The 22,629-nt window shown below is 46.7% G+C and overlaps 1 protein-coding gene across 1 annotated transcript in view; it reads right to left on the reverse strand.

The window, feature by feature from the left end:
- Positions 1-22,629, reverse strand: part of GNL3L (G protein nucleolar 3 like) — a 43,332-nt gene that overhangs the window by 10,195 nt on the left and 10,508 nt on the right. The window contains exons 3-13 of the mRNA XM_081081374.1: positions 11,486-11,526; positions 9,847-9,942; positions 8,771-8,887; positions 8,066-8,149; positions 7,526-7,661; positions 6,109-6,212; positions 4,053-4,197; positions 1,419-1,506; positions 726-900; positions 497-639; positions 137-273 (exon numbers count right to left, since the gene is read on the reverse strand). Coding sequence (XP_080937500.1) covers positions 137-273; positions 497-639; positions 726-900; positions 1,419-1,506; positions 4,053-4,197; positions 6,109-6,212; positions 7,526-7,661; positions 8,066-8,149; positions 8,771-8,887; positions 9,847-9,942; positions 11,486-11,526 — 1,266 coding nt within the window. The remainder of the gene's footprint in view (positions 1-136; positions 274-496; positions 640-725; positions 901-1,418; positions 1,507-4,052; positions 4,198-6,108; positions 6,213-7,525; positions 7,662-8,065; positions 8,150-8,770; positions 8,888-9,846; positions 9,943-11,485; positions 11,527-22,629) is intronic.

Raw genomic sequence — 22,629 nt, forward strand, 5'->3', positions numbered from 1 at the left:
TGGTTAACTAATTTTCTCAAAGCCAGAGCAGGGCCAGGGAAGGGGGAGGTCAAACATGGAATTTGTTGTCAGGTCCCTGTGGCTCCACTAGGGCAGGACCAAGTGCGGTCAGGCCAGTCCCCTCGCCCTCACTTACATTCCATGGTGTCTTCATTGGCCTGCTCGGTGTCCTCAATGTCAAAGACTTCGGTCATCTCCTTAACAATCTCAGCGCTAAGATGGGTGGGCAGAGTGTGCGTGGCGGGTGGAAGTGTGTAGAAGCTGATCTTCCCACTACATTGGGAGGTTGGAGGAAATTGGTGGTGATGTCACTGAGAGAACAATTGACCAATCACAGAAAGAATGAGTTCCCGAGTCAGAAACAGTGAGGGACAATGAGCAAACCCAGCCAGTGGCTTCTGAATAAGACGTTGAGTTGCTAGATAATCACTGACCCAGGGTCCTATAGCCCAGTCCCCTTTGTGGAGCCTCACCCCTACCCCTACCCTCTCCTCACCTCACCCAGTCAGACAGGACTGCTTTGGCTGCCTCCTCCTGATTATAGATGCCTCCCTTCTTCTTTTTACCCAATCGCTGGGCCACCGCCATCAGAAAGTGCTCAGTGGTCTGGAAGCCAGAGATGCCGTAATAGTTGGAAATCTGGTGACGAGAGGAAGAGGAGAAATCAGGAAAGAGAATGAAGGGTCCTTGGAATGGGTTAGGGCATAAGCAAAAGCCCTACGCACCTCCTCCAGGTTACAGCGTTGCAGGATGGTCTCCACCGGGGTCACGGGGTCCGCCAGCTTCTGCACATGGATGCAATTGCGCAGGATGGTGCCCACCTCCGAGTTGGGGCCTGGGACAATGCCTGGGGCATCCAGCAGCCTGATAAACTTGTCCAGGTGGACCTCCTGCATGAACCTGGGCAGGAGAGGAGAAGATGCAGGACACTGATGAGGCCAGATGTGTCTGACATCCTCTAGGCTCCAGGCACACAGCTGAGAGAAGGGGTGAGGGGGTGGGGGCAGATGGCACACAGATGAAGGTGGAGAGATGTAGGGCCAGGGGTTCAGAGTCCTACAGAGCTGGGACTGATCTAGTCTAGCCTCTGCCATTGGGGACTGAGCTGCAGGACCATGGTCAGCTTTTAACTCTGAGCCTCAGATGCTTCATCTAGGAAGCTAAGCTGCTTATTCATAGCCCAATCCTGCATGGCTTCAAGGAAGCTTCAAGGAGCTAATGGAGGTGAGAGGGGACACCCAGCTGGGAGCCTAGACCACACCTAGGGTGTACCAGGTAAACGCAGGCTGTTAATGAGACTCCCATGCCCAGGGAAGAATCAGAGGCTGCTCCGAGATAAGGAAAGGAGCAGGGGCTGAAGGAGTGAGAGTAGAGGGAATGGTGAGTCAGTGGAAGTGGGAGAGCAGGCAGATGCTTACTTGGTGATCCCAGGAACAGCTCCCACACTGCAAGCACGGCTGCGTTTCAGACTGTTGATCAGGCTGCTCTTCCCAACATTAGGAAGGCCTACAAAAGAGCAGCAGGTGGCTCAGGGCAGGAGGGGCCCTTAAAAACATTTGGGCCACCCTGTATGGGGGAGGCCCAGGTAGGGACAGTGACCAGGCCACGAGGAAGCAAAAATCAAGAGCCTGGCCTTTTGCCTTCCCACCCCCAGGCCCTGACCAATTCCCTGCATGGCCTTTTGACCCCTCCCCTCAATATGTAAGCACACTGGGTAGATATGTCCCTCTCTCTAGATGTGACAGTCACCTCCCATTTACAACCAGCCTGGGAAAGGTGCTCAATGCAAGTACTCTGCAACATGATCCAACAGAAATGGACAACGGGAAGCGTCCATAAAACAGACAACCGTCTATCCTGGTGTGTAACTAACCGGGATGGGGGACTCATCTCCAGCTGTCCCTCTCTCTGAGCAGCTGTCAACTTGTGTTTTTCTGTTTGGGCATCTATGAGCACCTCTAGGTTTGTGGATATCTTTGTATTTCTCCCTCCCTGGCTCTCTCATTATCACCATTTTCCTTCTGTGTCCTAGACGTTACATATCTACTGCTCTTTTTTAAAAAAAATATATTTTTATTGATTTCAGAGAAGAAGGGAGAGGGAGATAGAAACATCAATGGTGAGAGAGAATCATTGATTGACTGCCTCCTGCAAGCCCCACACTGGGGATCGAGCCTGTAATCTGGCATATGACCTGAGCAGGAATCGAACTGTGACCTCCTGGTTCATAGGTTATCGCTCAACCACTGAGTCATGCCGGCCGGACTATGTATACTGCTTTCACAGATATGTCTGTGTGTGTGTGTGTGTGTGTGTGTGTGTGTGTGAGTGCACGTGTGTGAGTGCATGCGCATATGCATGTATGTGTATGTTGGTTATTCTCATTCTAAATATTACTGCTTTTGCCATGTTTTTACTTTCCTCAGTCTTTCTATCACATCTCTTTCTCTGTACATCTCTGTATCTAAGCATCTTTCTTTGCCAGTTTGTCTCACTGTCTCTCACTCTAGCCATTGTTCTTTCTTTTTTTCACCCACCCACCAATTCTGCCTCTTTGTAATCACATTCCTTCCCCCAGTGGGCACCTCTGTACATGTTTCACAGTGTCCCCTTTTCTCTCTCCCAGTCTGTTTCTCCCAAACCACCTCCCTCCTTCCCCCGTCTCTACCCCTCTCTCTATGCATATATATCTCACTATAGACATGTCTGTATATCTGTCTCTGTGTGAATCAGGGTGTGTGCCTGTGTCTGAGAGTCTAGTGGATCTGGGCACATGTGTCTCTCTTTGGCTCTATTTGTGTGAAAGAAGCAGAGTTAGGGTAAGCGTGTAGGAAGGGCTTGGTTTGCGTGTGATTTGCCCCTGGGTCTGTCTGCCTCTAAAGGTGCCTTCTCTGGGTCTATACATGTCTCCACACATGCACATCTGCACTTGTTTATGGATCTGTATGTGTGCATAGGCCTGTGTGTGTGTGTGTGTGTGTTCCTCCGTGTCTCCATATTTGTTCCTGCTTGTTTCTATGTGTCTCTCTAAATCTGTCTCTCCAGCCCTGTGTTCATTTGTCTCATTCTTTCTTTGGGTATGTATACAGGTCTGCCTCTCCATATACATGGGTGCCTCTAGTCCTCTTGTTTCTCTCTGCAGGACTCCGTGCATGTCTGTCTCTATGCCCATTTGGTATTTCTTTCTCATCACATGTCCATCTCTCCGCATGCCCCTATCATTTAAATGTCTCCCCTCTCCACTGCCCACCAACTCCACCCCTTGGCTTTCCAGTTCCTTTTCTGACTATTCAGGTATGTGTATCTACACCCTTTTCTCAATGTCCGCTCTCTCTGTCAATGTCTTTCTCTGCTGGCTTCACTTCCTCTCCCTGCTGCTCCACCTCTGCCTCTCTCAATTCCCCTGTTCCAAACCCACCACCCTGCCCTCGGTGCCCTGAGATCCAGACAGGCCCAGGTTTGAGCCTCAGCTCTGCCTTGTCTCACACAGAGCTGAGACCCTCAAGTCTCCTTCCCATCCCTGGGCTTCAGTGTTCTTATCTGTGAAAGGGAGATGTTCACCACTCCTTCCCGCCGCTTGGGTAGGATAAGATGGTACCAACTCCAAGCCTAGCCCTATGCATTTGGTCCATGGTTCTAAAATGCAGCACATGGCCTGGCTGCGTGGCTCAGTGACTGAGCATCGCGACCCATGGACCAAGAGGTCCTGGGATCGATTCCCAATCAGAGCACATACCTGCATTGCAGCTTGATCCCCAATAGGGGGCGTGCAGGAAGCAGCCAATCTATGTCTCTCGGGGATGTTTCTATCCCTGTATCCCTCTCCATTCCTCTCTCTCTAAAATCAATAAAAACATATTTAAAAAATAAAATAAAATGCAGCGCATGGTGATGTTTCTGAGTATGTGTTCCCACGTCCACCAATCCAAATTACAAAGCACAAAACCCTTCCCTCAAAAAAGGTGACACCAAGTTCCCAGGATCCTTTCCCACAATGAAGCCCCTGTCCAAAGGAGAGCCTGAGCCCTGTGACCTCTCCCCAGGCGCCTTACCCACAACGCCCACACGGATATGGGTGCGCACTTCACCGAGGCGGCAATAGTTCCCCAGAACCCTCATGAGATTTTCAGCTCCAAAGCAGGCTTTGCTCTTCAGCAGTGACTCGGAGGCGTGCTCCACAGGCACACTGCAGCGGTTCTAGAAAATGAGGAATAGTACAGCAGAGGCATCAAGAGGGAGATGTGATTTGAGCCCCGAGTTTCAACTTTCAGGGCCTGCCTGTGATCAAGGAGATCCTCAGGCCAAAGTGGGAGACTTCTCACACAGGCTCCAAACCTGCCGTTTCTCTGCCCCCCTTGGAGACCCGCGGTTCTGGTTTTCCAGTCTTCTTTCTCTTCTTTGTCCCTGTCTCTGCCTACATATGTCTCAGCAGGGACAGTATGGCCGCCTAGCCTCGAGACAGGCCAGGCTGGACTTCCAACTCTTCCTCTCACAGGTGTGTGCCTAGCAAATCCTGCTTCCCTTCTCAGTACCTTGGTGCCCTCGTGTGCAGGGATGCCCGCCATCCCAGCCTGCAAAGGGAAAGATAATGCCTGGCCCACACACAACCCACCTTCCCTTGATTCCTCACACAGAACAAGGCCATTCCAGCCTCTCTTTTTCTTAAATATGCTTTTATTGATTTTTAGAGGGAGAGGAATAGAGAGAGAGAAACAAAGATGAGAGAGAAACATCATTGATCGGCTGCCTCCTGCATGCCCCTCACTGGGGATTGAGCCTACAACCCGGGCATGTACTCTGACTGGGAATCGAACCTCGACCCCTTGGCTCATGGGTCGATGCTGAATCAACTGAGCCACGCCGGCCGGGCCAGCCTCTATCTCTTTATTCCTGATGCTACCTCCTCTACCCAGAATACCCTTCCATCTCTTCTTCTTTCCTTACTTACCCACCACACTATTGCAAAATAGAAATTAACCTAAATATCCATCAACAAGAAGCAGGTTAATGAGATATATCCTTAAAGTGGAATACAAATGAAAGAAAGCTAATAGCAAAGGATTCTTACCACATTTCTGCCATGAAAAAGGTCAAAACATTTTTAAATAAGATATCATGTGTCTTCCAGATTAGCAAAGATGAAAACATTCAATGATATCAAATGTTAGCAAAGGTGGAGGGAAATTGGCCCTGTCACACATTCATTACCCCATTGGCGGGAAGATAAATGGTGCAGCCCCTTGGTGGTGGGGGGGGGGGGGCGGGTGTGCAATTTGTCTGTGTCTAGGAAAATATAAAATGCATAAAGCCTATGACACAGCCACTCTACCTCTCAATTCCTAACCTACACAAATATGTGCAAGAGTGTGTGTTGAAGTACTGGTTATAACAATAAAAAATTGGACACTAATTTTACTTAGCATCAGAAGATAGATCTCAGTAAAAAGATATCCAAGAGGGGGAAAAAAGCAAGCCGCAGGATAAGATATGATACCCACAAACACAGTTTTCTCTTTATATACACTTCCCTGTGTATATATAAAGTACAGAAAAACATCTGGATCCTTCCATACTTACAATGATGGTTACTTCTGGTTATATGTGGATAAAGGAGATGGGAATTAAGGGTATTGGTGAAAGAGTAATTAAGCTTTATATGCAATTGTTTTTATTTTATTTTTTTTACTTTATTTTTTAATAAAATTTATGCTGGTGCAAAATTGAAAAAATATCCCCAGCACCAGTTTCTCTCCCTAGAAGCAACCAATGTTTCTATATACTTTAATATTTTATGATGAAAATGTATTTCTATGTTAATGATCTATTAGAAAGTAGTGTGATGTTTTAAAGAGAAAAACAGAGGCATGTATTTTAAAATGGAACAGTTCTCTATATTTTCCAATATGTATTACCCTTACATCTGGAGAAAATGCTTCCTAAAGAGCAATAATATAGGAAGAAATGAAATGAATATTAAGTCATCCAGTAAAGCAAAAAGCTCAAAGCTGAAGGCCTAATTCAATTACCAAAGAGTTGGAGACCCAGTCCGAGGCATCCCTGGCCCCAGGCTATCCTGAAAGAGTCTAGATGCCCCTTGCCCCTGCTTACCAGGTTTTTGACCTGATGCTGGGTGCTGGCCTTGAAAGCCACAGTTGGCAGCTCATTCCGAAGGTAATCCAGCCACTTTTCTATAATGTCCTTGGGGACCAGGTCTGGGGGAAACAGGAACGGATAGAACAGGTAAGGAGAACATAACTTCGACAGCTCACTCGGAAGATGCATCTACCCATACCCGAGGCTAGGCCCACCTCCTGACAAAGACAGCTCCCTGGCCCTGGCAGTCCCTGTACAGTCCCTCAGTTAGAGTTAGAAAGGACACTGTATTCTAGGGGAGCAGTTGGCCCTCCCTGAGGCGATCTCTATTCCCTCAGGGAGAATGGGAAAACTAGCTATTAGGTCCCAGGTCTCCCAAAGATTATGTTTCCAATCCCCTCTCTGGATCATTCTAATTTGAACCAAATGTCAAGAATAACGTGGGCAAAATGGCTACCATTTGTGAGGTACTGACCACACATATACCAAGCACTTTATTATTAATTCTCACAACAACACTGTGAGTTGGGACAATCACAGCCCATTTTAAAGCCAGAGAAATGGAAGCTCTTAGGTGATAGGACTTGTCCAAGATCCCAGACAAAAGAGCACAAGTGAGATGAGAGCCAGACCCGAGTGACTCCTGAGTCCATGTGCTTTTGTGCCCTAGTCTCTGTCTGGGTTCCAGCTTGGAGAAGACACTCTCCAGGGATGGCCAGTCACAGATAAGGCTTAAAATAGCAAGAATGGCCGAAGCCGGTTTGGCTCAGTGGATGGAGCGTCGGCCTGCGGACTGAGGGGTCCCGGGTTCGATTCCGGTCAAGGGCATGTACCTGGGTTGCGGGCACATCCCCAGTGGGAGATGTGCAGGAGGCAGCTGATCGATGTTTCTCTCTCATTGATGTTTCTAGCTTTCTATCTCTCTCCCTTCCTCTCTGTGAAAAATCAATAGAATATATTTTTAAAAAAGAGAAGAAAAAAAAATAGCAAGAATGGAGGAATCAAAGGCAACCGGGCTTGCACACCATTCCAACTTCTGCTGCACTGTGTCTTTAGACCAGGGGTGGGGAACCTTTTTTCTGCCAAGGGCTATTTGGATATTTATAACATCATTCTCGGGCCATGCAAAATTATCAACTTAAAAATCAGCCTGATTTATTTGGTCAAACATTTAATTAACTCACCCCTAATGCCTTGGCAGGGCCAGACCAAATGACTTGTTGGACCTTGTACAGATGTTCCCCACCCCTGCTTTAGACAAATGATTTCACCTCTCAGATTCCTGGCTAGAAAGACTGTAACAAGAATTCCTACATTGCACAAACTGTTAGAAATACCACTGAAGTTGCTGCATCTCAGGATCTGGTCAGAGCTGGTCTTTCAAGAAGGCCTGCCCCCTGCCATGCTTCCCCCAATGCTTCTCAATACTCACCAATCTTGTTTAAGACCAGGACCAGCTTCTTGTTGCCCTCTGCCCGCAAGACAGTCTCCTCCATCTGGAAGCAGCGGCAGCCCAACGGGTCCCTGGCGTCCAGAACTTCCAGAATCACATCAGAGTATTCCACTACCTGCAGGGCAGAAGGTGAGGGATGGAGGCAGGCAGAGGACTGGGTAGCAATCGCAGAGGCCCATGAATGAAAAGGCCTCCATCTCAGTCAGGGAAAACAGAAATGGAGAGGAGATGGGACTGGATTGGTACCCTCCCTGAAGGGCCTTAAGAAAAGAGTCCCACTCTAGCTGGTTTGGCTCAGTGGACAGAGCGTCGGCCTGTGGACTGAAAGGTCCCGGGTTCGATTCCAGTCAAGGGCACATGCCTGGGTTTCGGGCTCGATCCCCAGTGGAGGGCATGCAGGAGGCAGCCAATCAATGATTCTCTCTCATAATTGATGTTTCTCTCTCTCTCTCCCTCTTCCTTCCTCTCTGAAATCAATAAAAATGTATTTTTTTTTAAAAAAAAAAAGAGTCCCCATACCTTACGGAACTCCTTGTAATAGGCCTTTCTTGTGGCCTCATCATCCAGCTGAGGAAACATATTTAATTCCTGCAAAGCTTCCTCCTAAAGGAAAAAAGAAGAGAATGGTCCATGGGAGGAAATAGAGCGAGAAAGAGCCAGGGCATTGGAGACCATGTGAAGCTGGGGGAGCCACGTGAATCCCAGCCACCAGAGCTGGGAAGTGGAAGAACACACGGGCCCAGATGATACCTATGTGTGCCTATGTATATGTGTGTATTCGAGCACCAGAGAGAGGCCTGAGTGTGCATATGGGTGTGTAAAAATTAGCCTGCTATATTTAGTCAAACACTTAAGTAACTCACTCCTAATGCCTTGGCAGGGCCAGACCAAATAATTTCGCGGGACTTTTATGGCCTGCGGGCCAGAAGTTCCTCACCCCTGCCTTAGTCCTCCCAACCCCACTCCACCCCCCCGTCTTTGGGTTCTAGCTTGGGAGAAAGGACCTATCCAGGGTTGTCCAGTCACACACAAGGCTCAAAATGGCTTTTTACCTCCCTCTCACCCTCCATCCCTCTGTCCTGTCTTCAGATCCTTTCTCCACGGATTGCCTACTTCCCTTCCAACCATCTCACATCCTTTCTCTCCCTTTCACAGAGCAACGGCAAAAGATGCTATTGACCAAAGCCGCCCCAGTACTACACAGGGGCAAAATTACTCTCTTACCTTGGACTCAAACTCCTCCTGGCGTCGCAGGACATCCTGACAGTAGCTCTCCATGGTTCTGCGTCTGTGTCTCTCTTGCTCCCTGGCAGCCTGCTGCTTCTCCCTCATCTCCTCAATCTAACAAGGGAACACACACCAGGACTACAGCTGACTAGGTCTGCAGCCTAAGGGAGGGACAGGAGACGGAGAGGAACAGGGAACGGGTGACAGTGGGAGGAAACAGCGTGGCATGGCAGAGGTGGAAGGAGCAAGGATACAGGGCGCAAGCAGATATGACAGCAGGATATAAGGGGTTTGAGAGAAAGAAAAAAAAAACAGAGCGCTGCAGGAAGGGAAAGTGGGGCAGAGAACAATAAAAGAAGGTCAAGGGGACCCAGCCAGTGTGGCTCAGTGGCTGACCATCAACCTGTGAACCAGGAGGTCAGTTCATTCCCGGTCAGGGCACATGCCCGGTTTGTGGGCTCGATCCTCGGTGTGGGGCCTGCAGGAGACAGCCAATCAATGATTCTCACCATTGATGTTTCTTTCTTTCTCTCTCTCTCTCTCTCTCTCGCTCTCGCTCTCGCTCTTCCTCTCTGAAATCAATAAGTATATAAGAAAGGTATGGGAAGCTGAGAGAGAATATGTTCCTGGCAGAGGAAACAAGAACAGAGGGAGAAGAGGACAAAGTCGTGGGATGCCCCACCATTTAGAGAGCAGGGAGACTGACAGAGAGGAAGGAGGACATTTAGGAGAGTAAGATGACAAGAAAGTCACAGTGAGAGTATTTCAAGGAAAGCAGGTCTCAAATGCAGAGAATTCAGATCAAATTAGATGAGAACTCTCCATCAGAGAATGCACTGGTGAGGCTGGCAAAGACCATTTCGGTGGAGCCGTGGGAACACAAGCCAGACAGCAATGGACTGGGAGGTGAGCAACTGGAGACACTAAGTCCAATAGCAAAGCAACATCCTCCCTTCCACCTTCCACAACAGCCTCTACAACCCTAACCATTCTGGCCTTTGCCCTTCCATTCACCACTGCTGAGGAACTGGCAGTCCAGGCAAGCCCTCTCTCCCCCATGGTACAGGGCTTACCCTCTTCTTCTTTAATTCAGCCTCCCGGTTGGTATGATCATTGGAGTGAACAAACTGGGAGGTGGAGACCAGCTTGAAGGCTGCTTTCTTCCCACTCTGCTTTACAGGATGGTCACCACACGAGAGGAAAAAAAAATCAAACAGAGCTAATGAACCCATGAAAATCACCCTCCAGGGAGGGGTTAGAGCTTCTTAGAAGTGTTGTTGCCAAGGGAAAGGGAGGAGAAAAAAAAGGGCTTGCCTCCAAGGTATGCCCATCTTGCTAAAGAGAGACCCTCCCTCCACTACCCAGGCAGGAACTGACTGAAGAACCCCAGGAAAGGGAGATGCAACTCGGAAGGTTTCCCAAGTAAAGGCAAAGGGAAAAGCTAAGTAGTTCTCAAAGTGTGGTCCTTAGACCAGCAGCATCATCACTTGGCAACTTGTTAGAAATACAAATTCTCAGAAGCCACGACAGACCCATGAATCAGAAACTCAGGAGTCGGGGCCCAGTAATCTGTGTTTTAACCAGCCCTCCAGAATTATCTAGGCGGGTTAAACATGTCCAAAGTGTGAGAACTTTGCCTGGCTGGTTTGGCTCAGTGGTTGAGCGTCGACCTCTAACCAGGTCAGTTTGATTCCCAGTCAGGGCACATGCCTGGGTTGCGGGCTCCATCCTCAGTAGGAGGTGTGCAGGAGGCAACCAGTCAATGATTCTCTCTCATCACTGATGTTTCTATCTTTCTGTTTCCCTCTCCCTTTCTTTCTGATATCAATAAAAATATTTTTAAAAAATAAAATAAAGTGTGAGAACTTTAACCATCGGCTACAATCTGACAACCACTGCTTTGGCCCAAGTCTGACTTGTCCGCCCAAGTCTGACTTGTCCATATCTTTCCTAGCAAGGCCAGGAGATCCAGGAGCTGGAGACAGTCATTATGTTTCAGCCTTTCTCCCACCCATGAGTGACAGGGACTGGGACTCAGGCAGACTCAAGTCCCAGCTGCACTACCCCGAATCTAGGAACTTTCTCACTGAGCTCAGTTTCTCCATCTAAAAAATGGGACCACAGCAATCCCTGCCAAGGTAAATCAAGCACTAAGGAGCGTGTGGCTTGTGGTATAAACTTAATAAACGCTGTTGATTCTCTGCTGCGGCCACCCAGACAGAGAAGGAAAGCCAGCTCCACTGAGTCCGATGTATTACTCTGTCTAGAGCAGCGGTTCTCAACCTGTGGGTCTCCAATCTGTGGGTCGCGACCCCTTTGGGGGTCGAACGACCCTTTCACAGAGGTCGCCTAAGACCATAGGAAAACACATATATAATTACATATTGTTTTTGTGATTAATCACTATGCTTTAATTATGTTCAATGTGTAACAATGAAAATACATCCTGCATATCAGATATTTACATTACAATTCATAACAGTAGCAAAATTACAGTTATGAAGTAGCAACGAAAATAATTTTATGGTTGGGGGTCACGACAACATGAGGAACTGTATTAAAGGGTCGCGGCATTAGGAAGGTTGAGAACCACTGGTCTAGAGTCACCCACCATCTCTACTGGGTTTTATGGGCTTCTTCTAGGGCAGGTAACCTGTTCCTAGCCTTACCCCAACAGTGGGCACACCTTACCTGAGGGTTGGGCCAACTTACCTTCTTGCAGCCTTTGGAACCTTTACCTGGTTTCTTATTTTCTACAAAAAAAAAGAAAAAGAAACAGGCATCACTCACCTACACAACATTTCTTGATACCTTAATTAAGGTCTGGTCGCATTGGGACCCACTCTGACACCATGTTTGTCTAGGCCAGTGGTCGGCAAACCGTGGCTCACGAGCCACGTGTGGCTCTTCCACAAAATACCACATGCGGGCGCGCACGTACAGTGCGATTGAAACTTCATGGCCCATGCGCAGAAGTCGGTTTTTGGCCTGGGCGAGTCTATTTTGAAGAAGTGGCGTTAGAAGAAGTGGGGGGGGGGGGTGTCAGGCGGGCCGCAGGATACGCAGTGCAGGGGAGGTACATTGTTTTGAGGTACATTCGCTGAGGTCGACCCCTTCCAACTCGTCTTGTATACTTGTTTCAGATAGACCAGTGTGGATGGGAGAGTTGGAAGGGGTCGACCTCAGTGACCGTACCTCAATCAGACTGAGGACGTTTTTAGCAAAGGCCAGTTTAGGAGTACCCTAATTAAGTTAATAACAATGTACCTACCTATATAGTTTAAGTTTAAAAAATCTGGCTTTCAAAAGAAATTTCAATCGTTGTACTGTTGATATTTGGCTCCGCTGACTAATGAGTTTGCCGACCACTGGTCTAGGCCAGTGGCCGGCAACCTGCGGCTCGCGAGCCAGATGCGGCTTTTTGGCCCCTTGAGTGTGGCTCTTCCACAAAATACCACATGCGGGCGTGCATGTACAGTGCAATTGAAACTTCGTGGCCCATGCACAGAAGTCGGTATTTTGTGGAAGAGCCACACTCAAGGGGCCAAAGAGCCACATGTGGCTCACGAGACATGTGGCTCACGAGCCGCAGTTTGCCTACCACTGGTAGGCCCAGGACAAGACAGACAGGGATATGGCATCAACATTGTTAGAAAGACTACTGAATATAATGCTCAGGGCATCGTTTCAATGCAAATTGAAACAACTGTTAAGGAATCCTGTGAAGAGAGTCAGCTGAATATCTCCTTGTAACTCCTCTCTCCCCCCCCCAACTTCTGGTAGGAGGAAACTCAACAACAAAATTTTTTTTTTAGTTAATCCTCACCTGAGGATACTTTTCCATTGATTTTTAGAGAGTGGGAGAGAGAGGGATAGACAGAGAGACACATCGATTAATTGCCTCCCACACACGCCTCGACCAGGGCTGGGGATCCAGCCTGCAATGGAGGTACATGCCCTTGACCGGAATAGAATCCGGGACCCTTCAGTCTGCCTGCCAATGCTCTAACTGCTTTGCGAAACTGCCTAGTGCCGGGGTTCATGTCCCAGCATCAAGAAGGGTTCAGGAATCTGGAAAAGGCACTGTGCGTAGATGACATAGGAATCCAGAGACTAATAAAGAGTCCGGAGATGAGATATAATTTTGAAAGGCATTGGGGGTCAGAGGACCTTCAGCTAAAGGAACTGAAGACTCCCTCCTTGTCTAGGACCCTTGCTTTTATTAACACAATTTGTCCTAAGGCAAGGTGGAGATAATACACTTCAAAGGGTAAGGTTTCAAAGGGTACAGAGGCATTGTCAGTTTGGGGGAATTAGCCTACGGCTGTTCAGGTGTTTGGCCAGTAGGAGGCAATAACATGTAGATTAAGATGCCCTTTAGCCGAAACCGGTTTGGCTCAGTGGATAGAGCGTCGGCCTGCGGACTGAGAGGTCCCAGGTTCGATTCCGGTCAAGGGCATGTACCTTGGTTGCGGGCACATCCCCAGTAGGAGATGTGCAGGAGGCAGCTGATCGATGTTTCTCTCTCATCGATGTTTCTAACTCTCTATCTCTCTCCCTTCCTCTCTGTAAAAAATCAATAAAATTTATTTAAAAAAAAAAAAAAAGATGCCCTTTAGCTGTCTGGCAGCCACAATCAGTTTCCTATTCAGGTTTGGGGAAATGCCTTTAGCCATTCCCAACAGGTGACTCCATGTGTGACTCAACCCTGTTGAGTCCCCAAGTTTCATCAACCTTTTGATGAAACTTTTTTTTAAAATATATTTTATTGATTTTTTTACAGAGAGGAAGGGAGAGGGATAAAGAGTTGGAAACATCGATCAGCTGCCTCCTGCACACCCTCTACTGGGGAAGTGCCAGCAACCAAGGTACATGCCCTTGACCAGAATCGAACCTGGGACCTTTCAGTCTGCAGGCCGATGCTCTATCCACTGAGCCAAACCAGTTAGGGCCTGATGAAACTCTTGAAATGATGACATGCTGGCATTGGTTCCCTGCAGGCTAGGGCTCAACACTTTCAGCACCAGGCTGAGGTGGGGGCTGGCAGCATGGGAAGGTGATCTGAGGAGTCCCAGCTGGTTAAGCCAGGATAGATGGCCTCAGCACATAAAGAGAGAACTAACTGCCCCTTCCTGCCCACCCTGCTCAGGCCATTGCCTCCAAAGGGACTTGCCCTATTCAGCTAAACTGCAGCCGCCGCCGCCCCCACCCCCACCCCCCCTGGATACAAGGAGGAGAGAGCTCACCTGCCTCAATCCCACCTTAACAAAGCCCAGGAATTTAAGAGGCCTCTCCACTGTCAATGAGAAGTCCCACCTGCCATCCCATTCACAGCTGAGCTCTCAGGGAAGAATGACTTTCCTTAATTCTCACCACCTGCAAGAGGGCTAAAGGAATTCCTAGAGGGGGTGATTCTGGAAGTTCAGGGCACAAATATAGGAGCAGCTTGAGATTACCACCACGGGGGGGCACTCCCATCGCAAGTGGTTTTGCACCGAAGCAGAGTTAATGTAGAAAACAAGAAAATTTTTTTAAATATATTTTTATGGATTTCAGAGAGGAAGGGAGAGAAAAAGAGAGATAGAAACATCAATGATGAGAGAGAACCATTGATCAGCTGACGCCTGCACGCCCCCCACCAGGGATCGAGGCCACAACCCAAGCATGTGTCCTTGATCAGAATCGAACCGAGGACACTTCAGTCCACAGGCCAATGCTCTACCCACTGAGCGAAACCAGCTAGGGGGGAAACAAGAGAATTTAAACACTACAGTAGTCCTCCCCTTATCTGCAAGGTATTCGTTCCAAGACCCGCAGTGGATGCCTGTAACCACTAATAGAATCGAGCCCTATATAATACTATGTTTTGTCCTTTACACACATACCTTTCCACTTGAAGGAAACATTTTTGGGGTATTATTAAGTAAAATAATGGTTACTTAAGCACAAGCACTGTGATACCGGGATAGTGGATTCAATTCCTGGTCAAGGCACAAGGCTCAATCTCCAGAAGGGGGCGTGCAGAAGACATCTGATCTGATGTTCTCATTGATGTTTCTATCTATCCCTCTCCTTTTCTCTCTCTTAAATCAATAAAAACATTTTAAAATGTGGTATTTCCTAATGAAAAAACCCACAAGCTCAAAAAAAAAATAAAAATAATAGATAAAAAGTTCCTTTAGTTGAAAACAGGCTTGAGGTTTCAGATTAGAAAGGCTCATGTAGCGCCAAGATTAACACAAAAGATATCCTGGGCAGATCCTGGTGAAATTTCTGAACTCCAAGGGTAAAGAGAAAATCTTATAAACTTCCAAACAGAACAAGTTTCCAACAAAGGCCAGAGCAGAGGACAGCTTTCTCAAATCTACAACTCTGGACACTGAAGACAGAAGAATAACCATTACAAGTTCTGAGACAAGGGACTGTGTTCCAAGCTAAATGCCTATACCTGACCAATAGATTACTCTGAAGTTTAAAAGAAAAATAGATGTGTGGAGATTACCACTGCTATTCTCTTTCATTTTTTAAATTTTATTTATTTATTTTAGAGAGAGAAAGAAGGGGAGGGGACGGGAGGGGAGGGGGGGGAGGAGGAGATAGATTTGTTGTTCCATTTACTTCTGCATTGATTGCTTGATTCTTGTAAGGTTCCCTGACTGGGGATCAAATCCACAACCCTGGCATATTGGGACAGTGCTCCCAATTGAGCTATATGGATAGGGCACCACCTCTATTCCCTTTCTGGTAAAACTACTTGAGGAAGTACACCAGCTAAAAATTAAATCAGAATAGAGATCTCAAGCGGCCCTGGCTGGTTGTTCAGTGGTTAGAGCATCAGCCCGAAAACTGAAGAGTCTCGGGTTTGACTCTAGGTCAAGGGCACATCCCTCGGTCGCAGGTTCAATCCCAGGCCCCAGTAAGAGTGCAAGCAGGAGGCAACCAATTGATGTGTCTCTCTCACACAGATGTTTCTCTCTCTCCCCCTTCTCCCCCCTCCCTTCCACTCTCTAAGAATCAATGGAAAAAATATCCTCACTCCTCAAGTGAGGATTAAAAACACACGCACACACACAAAGACCTCAAGCTAATGGAAACAAATAATGGTGGGCAGGAAACCTAGTCCCCCTTATGTGCAAGATATTCATTAAATCATTAAATCTCTTTTAAAATGCTAGTAATGTAACTAAGAATTATAATGTATCATAATTCTAAGAAAGGATTTTTTAAAATCCAGGAAGCATAAGGAAATAGCTCAGAACTAAAATACCAAATTATTTCAACAAAATCTAGGAATCAAAGCAACAGGGGTTGGAAAAGCAAAAGCACAAAAGCATGCTAAAAGTCTCACTTTGAAAGAGTAAGATAAACAGAGTCATTATTTAACTTTGGTAAAGTGATAGAGAAATTTGAGTTTAATTATGTTTGCTATCAGTATAAATGCAACTACCGACATAACTTAATTACCGGTAGATTTTTTTTTAGACTTGATCAATTTCTTCAAAGTAAATAAATAAGGGAATAAGAAGAAATAAACAGAAAATATATAATAAGATGGTAGAAATTAGACCAAGCATATTAGTTCTCATAATGACTGTGAATGGGTCGAATTTCCCAGTAACAAAAAAACACACACACACACAAATAAACAAAAAACAGACCCCTGTGTCTCCTTTTCTTCCAAAGCACTCATGTCGCAATGAAAAGAATGTGAGGTCTGGAATGAACCAGGTCTGGCCATTTTACTCAACAATTTCCATCTGCCTAACTTCCCTGGAAACAGAGCTTGCACTGGATACAGGCACACATTGAAAGAAAATACATCACGTAGAGAGGGGGAAAAACATCTGCTTCAGAGGGAGGGAGGAGAGAAGGGGAAGGAGAGACGTGGGGAAGAGTACGGCCATCACTTGCAGCACTGCAACACCCAGGAGTCACTGTTAATCTGTGTGGGAGGGGTTTTAACAGCCTGAGAGAGAAAACAGCTTCCATTTTGTTGCCAGCCACACGTAGATTCCTATTCTGGCTCCATAACTGCCTACCTATATGACCTTAAAGAATTTTCTCAAATCTCTCTGAGCCTCAATGTCTCCACTCACCAGCTGTGACATCAATCAATATTCAAAGGCAGAGCTCTCCATTCACCCATCATCTCCCACACTCTCACCCTGCTATATCCCTGTACATCCAGCCTGGCATTGACTCTACCACCATCCTCCCTTTGTCTCTGCTTAAAATTTCCCACAATGCCCTCTGACACTCCCATTGGGGAGCTCAGCACCCCTAATTCTTCCATCTCTCCTCGGGAACAATTCCCAAACCTCTTGCCTTGGTGGAGACACCTGTGAGGACACTGCTTCACCTGCAGGCCTCTGGAAAGGTGGATACCTTGGGGCCAGTAGGTAGAGATGTTCTCTGGACTCATCATTGCCAAACCAAGACTATTTCTCCCTCTTGTTAATAAAGAAAAATAGCCCAGCTGGCGTGGCTCAGTGGTTGAGCATCGAGCTATGAACCAGATCAATATGTTTATTGATTTCAGAGAGAGGACAGGAAAGGGAGAGATTAGAAACATCAATGATGAAAATCACTGATCGGCTGCCTCGGGCACGCCCCCCACTTGGGATTGAGTCCACAACCCAGGCATGCGCCCCCGACCGGAATGGAACCCAGGACCCTTCAGTCCACAGGCTGACGCTCTATCCACTGAGCCAAACTAGCTAGGGCAATAAAATATGTTTTTTGACAAGAAAAATAAAGAGGGAGGAAAATCCTGCTCTTTAAACTGTTGCTATGCCTGTCACCTATAAGTCACTTTTCCTCATTTATGGAAGCACAGGGCTCAGAGCATTACTTTCAACCCAACTCCTGCCACCATCAATCTGGGTAACTTTGGCAATTTCTGGGCCCCTTCCAACACTCCAGTTTCCCACTTCCTCAACATTCTCACCTCCAGGAACCAGCACTCCATGCAGCCACCTGCTCACCCACTATGGTGACATCTATGATCATCTCCTCTAACTGCTTCAGAAAGCAGTCTCAGACACCCCTCTCAACTATCCTCAAGCTCATTTGCTCAGCCTCCGTTCTGTTTCTTATCCATCAGCCACCCCCTTCCCTTCCTGTGCAGCTTACATTCACAGTCTGTCATTACAATGGATTATATATATCTGTGCCACCAGTCACTGATCGGTGTAAATCTTTTCAGTGACAAAACACACCTTCCTTTTTCTTTTTTAAATATATTTTTATTGATATCAGAAAGGAAGGGAGAGGGAGAGAAAGAGAGAAACATCAATGATGAGAGAGAATCATTGATCAGCTGCTTCCTGCACACCCCCCACAGGGGATGGAGCCTGCAACCTGGCATATGCCTTGACCAGGAATCGAACTGTGACCTCCTGGTTCATAGGTCGATGCGCAACCACTGAGCCACACCAGGCTGGGTGCACCTTCCTTTTTCTTTTTTTTTTTTTTTTTTCTTTTTTTTTAATATATTTTATTGATTTTTTACAGAGAGGAAGGGAAAGAGATAGAGAGTTAGAAACATCGATGAGAGAGAAACATCGATCGGCTGCCTCCTGCACATCTCCTACTGGGGATATGCCCGCAACCAGGTACATGCCCTTGACCGGAATCGAACCTGGGACCTTTCAGTCCACAGGCCGACGCTCTATCCACTGAGCCAAACCGGTTTCGGCCACCTTCCTTTTTCTTAACCATTCAAAAACATACAACATAAACAAAACATAAACACAAAAAATGTACAACAGCTGAAACCTTATTTGAACACTCTTTGTAGGGCTCCTCAATAACGTTCTCAGATTTAATCACTATGATTACCATTTGGATCCATGGTATCTCTAGCTACACCACCCAGCATTGCCCCATCTACCACTGTAATTGTCCAAGTTACTCATTACATACTTTATTGCCAATTCACCACTGAAAGCCTTTGTGTTGTTTGCACATGTGAAGTTTTTCTATTCAATTTAATATTCACCATTTCCCCCACTAATATAAATGTGTATGATTGCTCTTAAACAGGTCATAACGTTCCAAAATAAAAAGGTGCACTTTGAGAGGTCTTCCTCCCAAACTTGGCCCTAGCCACTGTAGTCCCCTCACTGTAATAAGAAACCACTGTATGCCCTAGCCGGTTTGCCCAGTGGTTAGAGTGTTGGCCAGTGGATTGAAGAGTCGAGCATTTGATTCCAGTCAAGGGCACATACCTCAGTTGCAGGGTCGATCCCTGGCCTGTCAAGGAGTGTGTGGAAGACAACCAATTGATGTGTCTCTCTCACATTGATGTTTCTCTCTCTGTCTCTCCCCCGCTTCCACTCTCACTAAAAATCAATGGAAAAAAATATCCTCCAGTGAGGATTAACAACAAAAAGAAACCACTGCCTAGCCCATGTGGCTCAGTGGTTGAGCGTCGACCCATGAACCAAGAGGTTACCAGTTCAATTCCTGGTCAAGGCACATGCTGGGGTTGCAGGCTTGATCCCCAGTAGAGGGTGTGCAGGAGGCAGCCAATCTTTGATGTTTCTCTCATCTTTGTTCTATCTCTATCCCTCTCCCTTACTCTCTCTACAAAAAAAAATCAATAAAAATCTATTTAAAAAATAAACCACTGCATGAGTTTATCATGCATCATTGTTTCTTTATGCAAATATATATTCTTATTTCCCCCTATTTTCTCCCAAAAAGGTAACATACTCTTGTCAGCAACTTGCTTTTTCACTTAACAAATTCTGGAGATCTTTTCATCTAATGGTTTTTCCATACACTACAGTCTTTCCACATAATATTCCCATATACTACTTCCTCATTATTTTAAACTGCCAGGGTTCTTTTGTATGCATATACTCTCTTTAACTATCTAATTATGATCTTTATCACTACCAATAATTTTATTATAACCTGGTATTTGATGTTCTTAAATATAGTTGATTTTGTTCATTTTTCTCGTGTTACTTGAAAAAATGATTATTTGCTTTTGGTATTAACATACACATTTTAGGATTATATAAAGTAAATGTACTGACATTTTTTTCATCAAGCCCCACATAGGCAGGGCCACCATTCACACAGAATACGGGGCTCCTGGGGTGGTACAATTCTCACCCAGTCTATCCAGTGTGCTATCCACAGTGCCAGACACTGTTCTAAGTATCTTACCTATTTTAACACATTAAATCCTCATAAAAACACTATTAGGGAGATACTATTTTGTTTTAATCCCCACCCGAGGGTATGATTTTATTGATTTGAGAGAGAAAGGGGGCCAGAGAAAGAGAGAGAAAAACATCGATCACTTGCCTCCCTTATGCACCCTGATGGGGGATTCAACCTGCAATTTGGGTATGTGCCCTGACTGGAAATCAAATCCACCACACCTTTTAGTGTAGGGGATAACGGTCCAACCAACTGGCCAGGGCTAGGTAGATACTATTATGCTATTAGACAAATACTATTATTATCCCATTGTGAAACTAGAGACTGAAGTTAAGTATCTTGCCTAAGACTACACAACTAGTAAGTGGAAGAGCTAAGACTCAAACTCAGTCTGACTCCAGAGTCCATTCTTTTAGCCATGGGTACAATATATGGTACCAACTTAAAGGTACAACTTAAAAAGAAAAATGTTAGGGTTCCAGACAGTGTGATACAGTATTTACTGCTATCCAACTCAGATCAAGTCACTTAACTTTGCTGACCCTGTTTGTCATCTGTAAAATGGGAATGGGAGATAAGGGGAACCTTACCTCACAAGGAAGTTGAGAGACAACACTGATCCTATATAATAAAAGCCTAGGTGGCATCACACGCAATATCAGCACAAGATGGCCACCACAAGATGGCTGCCACAAGATGGCCAGCACGGGAGGGCAGTTGTGGGCAATCAGGCCAGCAGGGCAGTTGGGAGCGAACAGGCCAGCAGGGGAGGGCAGTTGGGGGTGATCAGGTCAGCAGGGGAGGGTAGTTGGGGGCGATCAGGCTGGCAGGGGAGGGCAGTTGGGGGCAACCAGGCTGGCATGGAAGGGCAGTTGGGGGGGACCGGGCCGGTAGGGGAGGGCAGTTAGGGGCGATCAGGCCAGCAGAGGGGGGAAGTTGGGTGCAACTAGGTCGGCAGGGAAAGGCAGTTAGGGGTGATCGGGCCAGCAGGGGAGGGCAGTTGGGGGCGACCAGCCAGCAGAAGAGGGCAGTTGGGAGCGACAAAATGGCAGCGGTATAGACGGACGTGTCCCGTGCCTTGTCCCAGAGCAGATAGGGTGAGCAGCTGAAACGAGTAATATCCAGCCTGAATTGGCAGAGGAAATTCAGCTGGGAGACAGTTTGCAGTCAGGAAAGGCAGAGGACTCCCGGAGAAAGGGAAGTGTTGGAGACTGCCGGATCGGGCTCCCCTAACCGGGCAGCCTCCACTGCTGCTGAAATCTCTCCCAGAGCGGCCGGCTCAGCCACAGAGACCGCGCCATCTTGAGTGGCTGTTATCAGAAGCATATATATCCAGAGACCCTGCAACCATGGCACTCAGGGACTAGCTACAAACCCACGAACACCGATCTCAAGCAGCGCAAATACGTGGACTCAGACGAGTCCTCCTCCTCCTCACAGAAAGGTCAGATTTCACCTAAAGGTGCGGTTTGTAATTCAGGTTGGAGAGAGGAATGCGCGCGGGAGAAGTCTGCACCCCACAAAATCCACGGCCATTGGGGCCAGCGTGATCCGCGAGTGTGGAAGGGGTCCTACAGGGCTGCTGGAAGAAGGGAACTCTAAAAACAGCCCATAGCTGGACTGGGTGCACAAAGGCAGCCTCGGATTTTGCCAGTGTGCCGGCTGCTTAGGGCCAGGGGAGAGAGGAGTGCAGAAGAGACGTTGGGAGATTTGTGCACAGAGCTGGATGGTGCAGGGTTGCGAGCTCACGCACCTACTCAGGCTCTTTTTTTTTTCCTCCTTAAATCTTTGCATTTGATTATTAAACCCAATACATAGGATTGCCCAATTGGGTTCACTCACAGAGACTGCAGGGGAAAGTTGTTTTTGTGGAACCTGAGAATCAGAGTGGGGAGTAATGATCAAGGAACCTGAGAATCAGAGTGGGGAGTAATGATCAAGGAACCGGCTCTGGGGCAGTCAACTCTCCCAAACCAGTATTAAGTGCGATAGGAAAAACAAAACCTAAATACTGGCTAGAGAGGACTTATAGCCTCGGAGGTCAATCCAGAAACACTGCCACCCAGGGGCTGAACCACAAACTGACTCTTCTGTAAACACAAATAAAGGCAGTCTGGGAAACAAAGAAATACCGCCTGCTTTAAAATCAGGACTGTGGTTTACAACATGGAGGAAGTGTATCGCAGGGAACTTCAACACTCTCCTGAATACCTGACAGGACTAAGGCATGCCAAACAGAAGAGTAGAGGAAATGAAGGACCTTCACTACTGCACATTTTTATTTTTTCCACCTTTTACTTAAGAAACTAAACTTTATTTTCTTTTTTCATCACCTGATTTTTCCTTTTTAATTACTGCATTTTTATTTTTAACCAGTATTATTACTACTACCATTTTACCTTTTTTTAAAGTGTCATTTTATTTTCTCTTTATTTTATTTTGGGATTAGTGTTCTACATTCTATTTTTATCTTTCCTTTAGCATCATTTTACTCCATCTCAACTTTACCTTTATGCCAAAACTCTCTTCCTCACTTTTCCTTTTGTTGTCCTGTTTCTCTTACCCTATTCCTGCTTTAGATTTTCCCTATTCCTTCTTTTTACCCCGTTAAAATTTCACCCTACTTATATATCTAATTTCCAATCCCCTGCTCTAAGTCCATATACACCTCTCTCTTCTCT

Source organism: Myotis nattereri (genome assembly GCF_964212035.1).
Source record: "Myotis nattereri genome assembly, chromosome: X".
Taxonomy (NCBI): Eukaryota; Metazoa; Chordata; class Mammalia; order Chiroptera; family Vespertilionidae; genus Myotis; species Myotis nattereri.